General features: G+C 35.8%; 1 protein-coding gene across 1 annotated transcript; it reads left to right on the forward strand.

The window, feature by feature from the left end:
- Positions 1-6,433: 6,433 nt before the first annotated feature.
- On the forward strand, positions 6,434-7,630 carry LOC149588750 (uncharacterized). The gene is made up of 3 exons (XM_089862066.1): positions 6,434-6,724; positions 7,397-7,437; positions 7,502-7,630. Exons 1-3 carry the CDS (start codon positions 6,550-6,552, stop codon positions 7,628-7,630), a joined length of 345 nt encoding a protein of 114 aa, XP_089718192.1. The 5' UTR covers positions 6,434-6,549.
- The last annotated feature ends 1,258 nt before the right edge of the window (positions 7,631-8,888 follow it).

The raw sequence follows: 8,888 nt of genomic DNA on the forward strand, positions 1-8,888 counted from the left end.
TGTTAAGAAACTAACTGAAAGGATGGGGGTAAAGTATCACAATATCAGTTACTGTTGGTAAAAAAACCAGGATTTACTTGAGATATAGTTTTAAATTATACTTAGTTGTCAAGCAGGTCCAAGAAGAAAAAAGCTTCCTCTCAGCGGTACTCTACTTTTTCGATGACATTCTGAAGCTTCTTGCGAGGGAGACCTTACATTTTAATGCAATAATTTTTTATCAGTATCATTTGGTAACGAACGCAGAACGTTCGCTTTGGTCCCATTGAACCGAATTCCCATTCGACAGAAGGGGAGTTTTTTTTGGGATCCCATTCGACCAAACGTAGCCAAAGGTGCGATTTTATTATAGTCCCATTGGACCGAAATTCTATTGAACTGGAAGAAGACATACTGTGTGGTTTTGCATTAAATATATTTTTAATTTCACAACTTATTATTGTTAAAATAAATGTGAGTTGAAAATGTATTACTGCACTTATTTTAACTACGTTTTAATTACGGCGAACCTCACCTCACCTACCCTAGCCTAGCCTAACCTAACCTAACCTAACCTAACCTAACCCAACGTAACCTAACCTAACCTAACCCAACCCAACCTTGTTTGGAGGTAAAAAGATTATTTATATGAGTATTAAAAGCCCGCCTCTTACCACGAACAATTTATTAGCAATAATAGAAATATTTTGGAAAAGATGTCAGATAATTAATTGGAGAATATTTTGGAAAAGGTTGCAGCTAATTAATAGGAGAATATTTTGGAAAAGGTGGCAGCTAATTAATAGGAAAATCTTTTGGAAAATGTGGCAGCTAATTAATAGGAGAATATTTTAGAAAAGGTGGTAGCTAATTAAAAGGAGAATATTTTGGAAAATGTGGCAGCTAATTAGTAGGAGAATGTTTTGGAAAAGGTTGCAGCTAATTAATAGGAGAATGTTTTGGAAAAGGTGGTAGCTAATTAGTAGGAGAATGTTTTGGAAAAGGTTGCAGCTCATTAATAGGAGAATATTTTGAAAAAGGTGGCAGCTAATTAATAGGAAAATCTTTTGGAAAAGGCGGGAGCTAATTAATAGGAGAAAATTTTTGGAAAAGGTGGTAGCTATTTAAAGGGAGAATATTTTGGAAAAGGTGGTAGTTAATTAAAAGGAGCATATTTTGGAAAAGGTGTCAACGAATTATTGGAACCAAACCAAACCTAACCTAACCTAACCTAACCTAATCTAAGCTAACCTAACCTAAGCTAACCTAACCTAACCTAAGCTAACCTAACCTAACATAACCTAACCTAACCTAACCTAAGCTAACCTAAAATAACCTAACCTAACCTAAGCTAACCTAACCTAAGCTAACCTAACCTAACCTAACCTAAGCTAACCTAACCAAACCTAACCTAAGCTCACCTAACCTAACCTGAGCTAACCTAACCTAACCCACCCGAAACCAAAATATTAAAATTTTAATTTAAAGACATTGATGGAACTACCATTAAGACTGTACTTCATTTTAAGCACAATTTGATTATTAATTCTATATATCTCTTGCCTTGAAAGGAATGAAAGTGAGCGTTTTAATTAGTATCACGAAACATTTACTTTTAATATTATTAACATACCTTTCGGAGATTCGAACCAACAACCTATCGCTTCGCAGTCCAACATCGTATCCACTACACCACCGAATCGCTGACGGCTACAGTGTTTCAAGTTATATTCATGTATTTTTAGGGGCATATTCGGACGATTGGGATTTCGGTCCATCGGGAATATAGCCATTGGGCTGGAAATCTAAAATCATTGCGGGATATTCGGTCGAATGGGATTTCGGTCCATTGGGAATTCGGTTGAAAGGAACGATACCGAACGTTCTCGTTATATGTGTTATTCAACTGATCAGGTTTCGCGAGACCTGCCCCTCGGCACGTTTACAAATCTAAGAATATTGGTTCAAGAGGTCTTGGTTTTATAATCTATTACTCTCTAAAAGGCCTGTTTTGGACAAGGATGGGGATGGGTTTCTTTCTTGGAAAATGGTTGTAAGTACTGAATTGTGGATTAAATACTGAATTTACAATTTTCACATTAGAAATACTGAATTTACAATTTTTACATTAGAAATTCATTTTTATTCAAATATTTATCCTATTTAATGTAATAGAATAGATTGTAACACACCTCAGGGTGAAATTTCAGGACATTTGGATCAGTAGATCCGAAGATATCATCAGTTTGGCCTTTCTTTAATCTTTCTCAGTATAATAAAACACATTGAAACACACGTCTCACTACAATTTAAGGTCATTTGAAAAGGATCTGGCAAAAATACCTACCTCCTCCCATAAAACTTAATGTTAATTTTCGGTTCCTTCGAATTTTCTTCAAAAGTCGCGCTTATACATGTAAATCGAATTCTTTGAACTGGGGGTGTAGTTATAAGGAAAAATGGGGGTGGAATGCTCTGAGAGTCGGAATGAAGGCTGGTTATCTAAGTCAGATCTAGGCTCTATTTAGCGCCATCATGTCGGCCTAATTTTAATACATATGCCAAAGTAATTTTAAACTGTTTTGCTCATACATAAAATTTACAATTAAAAAACTAAATTTAATAGATAGTTAACAATGAAAAATTATTTCTTCCAAATTGCTAAAATAGTAGTGTACGTAGATGACGCTACAATCGGGAAACGCCGGTAGGCTGCTAGGCATAGAAAAGCGTCTGCAATCAGCAAGGTATGGCAAGGAAGTGAGTTCGAAGATATTTTTTTGCAAATTTTGAAATTTGGTTCATAACTGTTGCGTTTACGAATGGGATGATGATATTGATATTTTTTCTTGATGTCTAGATAATGGTTTTCCTTCTGGTGAGAGAAACATGTACATTTATTTCTAAACTCATTACTTAATGTGAAGTTGTAGTATTAGGTTTTGAATTATCATGTTAACAATGCTTATTTTGATTACGTTTATAAAAATAATATTGAACATTTTTTCTTAAAGTTAGTGATCATAAGTGATGATTAGTAATTGATTACTCTTATTAGTTAAAATTAAGAAGTTATTAAATAAATTATCATTATCGTTTTTAGGCAAATTTAAACTTGAAATGATAATTTTTCATTGTCAAAATTTGTTACTGAAAAGTGAAAAGAACCTTAGAAAGTGCTTGTGCTTCGTAAAATTTATTATTAGGATTATTTGAGTAATCAAACGTTAATAGAAAGATTTTATTGCGAATGCCAATACTAAAATTAAACATCAAATTATCGTTTTTGTTTGTCCAAAATTGTAACGCACTTAAAGAGAAAAAATAAGTTTTTAGACTTTAGCTTATCTAATCCCAAAACCTAAATTCCCAAATTAAATGTACAGGTATGGTTAACCTCAAAAATGTGTCTGTCTAGAAGCACTTGCAAGTTAATTTAATTAACTTACAATATAAATATATATTTATTTAATTCGAACACTTACAGAGATGCCCCAGGTAGCAATTCACCATGTAAATTACGTGTATTTTGAGTGTTCTTAGTGTATATAACGTGTTTGGGTTTTTCATAAGTGTGAAACATGTGGAGTATAGGTTGAATATATCACGTTAATAGAGCTGTTGATTTAGGGAGTGTAAAACACGTGGGGAATAGGTTGAAACTATCACGTTAATTGTGGAGTATATTTAGACGTGTAAAACACGTGGAGTTTGGGTTGAACACATCACGTTAATTTGGTGGCGATGTAAAGCGTGTACAACACGTGGAGTATAGGTTGAAAATATCACGTTAATAGAGCTGATGATTTAGGACGTGTAAAACACGTGTAGTATAGGTTGAAAATATCACTTTAATAGAGCTGATGATTTAGGACGTGTAAAACACGTGGATTATAGGTTGAAAATATCTCTTTAATAGAGCTGATGATTTAGGACGTGTAAAACACGTGGAGTATAGGTTGAAACTATCACGTTAATTGTGGAGTATATTTAGACGTGTAAAACACGTGGAGTTTTGGTTGAATACATCACGTTAATTTGGTGACGATGTAAAGCGTGTACAACACGTGGAATATAGGTTGAAAATATCACGCTAATTTTGGTGATGATTTTGGGCGTGTAAAACACGTGAGGAATAGGTTAAATCTATCACGTTAGTTGTGGTATATATTTAGACGTGTAAAACACGTGGAGTTTTGGTTGAACTCATCACGTTTATTTGGTGGGGATTTAATGCGTTTAATACACGTGGAGAATTGGTGGAAAATATCACACTAAGTTTGGTGGTGATTAAGGCCGTGTAATACACGTGAACATGAAGTTGAATTTAACAGTTACTCAATATGCCTAAATCACGTGATAATGAGGTTGAAAAGAACAAGATATTTGTACGTTTGATTGAAGTTCATTCTAACAAAGTAATTGAAATATATACTATTTCTAATTACTTGTTAATTTATAGTATCACAATGTATTTAACTTTAAACTTCTAGTAAATCAAATTTCCACACATCCAATAGTATTAATATAATTTTTAGAAAGGCAAGCACAGGTGATATGTATGGGTACAAATAAATAAGTGATTATTGTATAGACTTCATCGTTGTTAAGACCGACCGTCATTCATAGCAAATTGTTGAGGCCCACATTTTCTTTCTCCAATATGGCAATGACACCTACCATCTAGTACCGTTTTCAATTGACATTTTCCCTGGAGTAATATTTAAGGATTAAAAATTAATGTTGCTTTATAAGTGCTTTAAAATACAGCTACGTCTCCTTCAGTATAGTGCTCCTAAAAATAGGTATAGGGTGTTCGGCCGTTCGCTTTTTTAAATCTTTCATTTTAAATCGAGATCTAAAAAATATTAGACCTCCTTATCTATCGCATTGTTTTAACCATTTGGTTTTCGGTCGGCTAGCTGGAGGTTAGTTTCCAGCTTTGCGTTTAAAATTTAACCTCGATATATTTTGGACTTCAACATACAACAGCAAGTTAAATGATCGTGTGCCATTTCACGCATTTAAAGTTAATCTTATGATATCTATTAGTAACAACAACGTGATCTTCACTGTTGGTTAACGTGAATAAGATGGTGTTTAGAGGAGACATGGTATGGGTGTTTTACACGTTCATAATTAGGTTTACCATACACCGCTTTTAGACGTGTAAATCACGGGTTTTGGGCACCTGAGAATTGTTATGTACACGTGATACCCACGTAAATTGCACGTTACAAACACTAAATTATCTTACATTATTTTCACGTTAATTTTGAGTGCAAATATTGTTTTTATATTTAATAAAAACAACGTGATCTTCACTGTTGGTTAACGTGAATAAGACGGTGTTTAGAGGTGACATGGTATGGGTGTTTTACACGTTAATAATTAGGTTTACCATACACCGCTTTTAGACGCGTAAATAACGGGTTTTGGGTACCCGAGACTCGTTGCGTACATGTGCTACCCACGTAAATTAAACGTTACGAACATTTAATTACCTTATATTATTTTCACGTGAATTTTGAGTGCAAATATTGTTTACATATTTAATAAAAACAACGTGATCTTCACTGTTGGTTAACGTGAATAAGACGGTGTTTAGAGGTGACATGGTATGGGTATTTTACACGTTCATAATTAGGTTTACCGTACACCGCTTTTAGACGTGTAAATCACGGGTTTTTGCTACCTGGGTGGTAATATCATAAACTTGCTTAGTTACAGAGGTTTCCCTGATACACTCTCCAGAGACTACGGTATTAATTTCTTTTGGTTTACAAATCAAATATCTCTTACTTTAAAAATGTGTTTAGTTTTTATTATATTTCAGACTTTTCGACGAGTACAATTCCTAAAATTATTTTGTAAACCTAATGCTAAAAACGCGACGTATTTTATAATTGTAGCGCTACCCGTTTTAAACTGCCTATCTACATTCGCGAATTTCCCGCCAAGAGATTTCAATTCTCGGCATTGTATAGGCGCGCTACCATGGAAACGCGAGACTCGCCGCGACCACGGAGCTTCTATTAAGCTCCGTGCCGCGACGCCGCCTCGAACAAAGTTCCCTCCTCCCTGCCCCAACTAAGCAAGACGTGAGAGGAACGCGCCGGCCGCCGCGTGCAATAGATGCTAGGTTTAAGCAACATAACTCGAGCTTGTTAATATGACTAGACGGCCGAGAGCGTAAAGGCGTCAATCCGTGGAGTGAGAGCTCTGTGGATGGTGCGGGATCGAAACCCGGTCGAGGAGGAAAATAATTTCATAAATAAATAAAATTCGTTCACGTTGCAGAGCCACCTAAGTGTGATACTGAGTACTTTTTAAAAATTTCTGAATTCCGCACGGGAAAAAGAGGGGGGAAATGGGGGAAAAAGGCGCGCCCAGCCGTAAAAAATAGTCGGACTAAACCTTTGCACCATCCGATAGATGGCGCAAAGCAAAAACAATGGTGCCATTATCAAAATTAACCCTCGTTGACAACGCAGTCGTTGAGAACTTAAAATCCTTTGAAAGCAAAAGTTTCCATCAAGAACCTTTAGTCAACTTTGAAAGGCGATCACCATGATCTTCCTAACTTTCCCTCTGTTCTTCGCGATGATAATGCTAGCTGTCGGTCAGTATTCTCCAAAAGTGTATCCGTGTAATAAAACGGACGGTACTAGTTACAAACGTGTCGACATAGATATATTGAGATGGAAACAATACGAGCAATTTAACAGGCTTTGCGATAACCACAGTAAGTTTCAGCCAAAAATAATAACTCTTTCTTCCAATCCTTCTAATTTTTCAAAATAAGAGTAAACGTATACAGGGTATTTCTTATTGTTATATTTAAAAGGTTACGTGTTAGCTGGTAGTCAAATAATCACGAACTTTATTGTTAAATAAATAAGTTACTTTATTAGTTAAAACAGGAATGTATGGAGGGGCTGGAATGGCTAAGGGGGCTCTCGTTGTACCCTTGATGGTGGAAACATATGGCGAATCCTTTTTTATTTTGAAAAGTGTAGCTCCTCTCCCTATGTCTGTTTAGCTGTCTACCGAAGGCGAAAAATGTCATGACTCGTTGGCACAAGTGACCTTTTAGATTTTTTAAAGTTAAATGCGCTGATTCGCAGCCGATTCTCTCAGCCTAGGGAGAGGACCAAGGGTAGAGAGTGGAGAATTATAGCAAACAAGGTTTTTTGGCAGCCAATGAATGAATGAAAATAATTTAAGTGGTAAATACGATTTTTACGTCACGCTATGACTTCACTAGTGTAAATTAAGCCACGCCAGTTGTTTCCAAGATCATTTCACGCCGATTAGGATTTGACCTTAGCCATTCCAAGCCCTCAAAATCGCAAAAGTAGAACGTCCGCCTTAATTTATGCCAGACTTATCAGAAACATCTTGTATATCCCCTTAGAATTAGATCTATGCTTGGAGAATTTGAAAAATAAGATCTTGGTAAGTATGAACTATACATTTTAGCAGATATATTAATTAAGTAATTTGTCCACTTAACGAGCAGGAATCTAATCCCGAAGCCGACACCTTATGCTTGAACGATTACAAGCTCGAAAGAGATTTCGCTGGACAGTGTCCTGAAGCCCTTCGTATCATAAAAACAGAAGCAAGTCAAAAATTAACTTCTCGCTAACTAAATTTTAATAACCGCGAATCTTTTCGCGCAGCCTCCTAAGCTTGAAAATAGCCCAATATTTTGTTGCATCCTTAAAGTAAATACCTAGTATCCTTAAAGTAATTGACGTAATACCAAGGAATAAACGCAACGCCCTCCTGAATGCCGTTCATTATGTAAGTAAACGCGAGACTTTGCGAAAAGTAAAAAAAAAGGCCTTTTAATTAAAACTTGTATCATTATTTCAGGATTGTCAAAGGAAATACATTGGAGGTTAGTGTAATATACACACTCTAACGTAAAACATGGAAATAATTTATCATTTCTTGGAAGATTTACGAAATTGTTTATTTTTGCTTGGCATTATGATAATTAAAATTTCAAAACTGAAATATTAATTGGTATTTATTTTAGTTTTATAGCACTATTTCCAATACATATTTTATCAAGCTTTATATCGACGAAAAAAACATTACCATCCATAAGTAGTAAATCTATGTATAGATTTACTACTTGGTATTTTATGGGTCTGTGTGTTTGCCTGAAAGTGGAGGAGGTATAGAAACCGTCACCGTTGACGTCATGCATAATTTATTTCATCTTAAAAACCACGTGACATTGACGTATTTTGCGACCTGCGCCGCGACTCCCGCTGAACCCGAATGTAAACAAGATGCGTCACCTGAACGAGTAGATCTAGTATTAAGTTCCAACAGAGAGAATTTATAATAGGGAGTGGATACTGAGGAATATTATGTAGCTCAAAAATCACGTGATCAACAAAACTGGCCAGGTCTATTTCCGGTGTAATTTTTGTGGCCCATCCCTCTAGGGTGGGTCTAGAATGTTGCGGGAGGGTCTAGGGGAGATGGACACTACCTTTTTAGGGAAAGGGAAACATCTGACTTAAAATAACTCCAAATGGCGCCAGTCGCACTCGAAATCGCGAACCCTTTTTGGGTAATTGTACAACCAACAGTGATTGAGGGCAAACTTTAAAATTAAAGGAGAATCATGTGACCGGAAATTTACCTGGCCAGTTTTAGCGTCGCAGCCTACTTGTTTGAGCTACATTGTATTTAGCACTGTCAAGGGCAAGAGCTTTCACTCCCTATTATAAATTCTCTCTGGTTCCAAAATAGGCGGAAATACTTGGAGACTCGCTTTCAGATTAGAACTCGATATTAGGCCTATACTATTCTCACAGGGTGGAGTAACAATTTAATTCCTTGCACTCTTCACCAGAGTTATACAAAACCAGAACATCAGTTTCCCT

This window comes from Phalangium opilio, unplaced genomic scaffold (genome assembly GCF_054372755.1).
Source record: "Phalangium opilio isolate 3A_F unplaced genomic scaffold, DU_Popi_V2 ptg000537l_1, whole genome shotgun sequence".
Lineage (NCBI taxonomy): Eukaryota > Metazoa > Arthropoda > Arachnida > Opiliones > Phalangiidae > Phalangium > Phalangium opilio.

Coding starts and splice junctions, on each gene's coding strand:
- LOC149588750 (XM_089862066.1), top strand. CDS start 6,550: ATGATCTTCCTAACTTTCCCTCTGTTCTTCGCGATGATAATGCTAGCT. Junction 6,725..7,396: donor CAGGCTTTGCGATAACCACA/GTAAGTTTCAGC, acceptor ATATCCCCTTAG/AATTAGATCTATGCTTGGAG. Junction 7,438..7,501: donor ATTTGAAAAATAAGATCTTG/GTAAGTATGAAC, acceptor CTTAACGAGCAG/GAATCTAATCCCGAAGCCGA.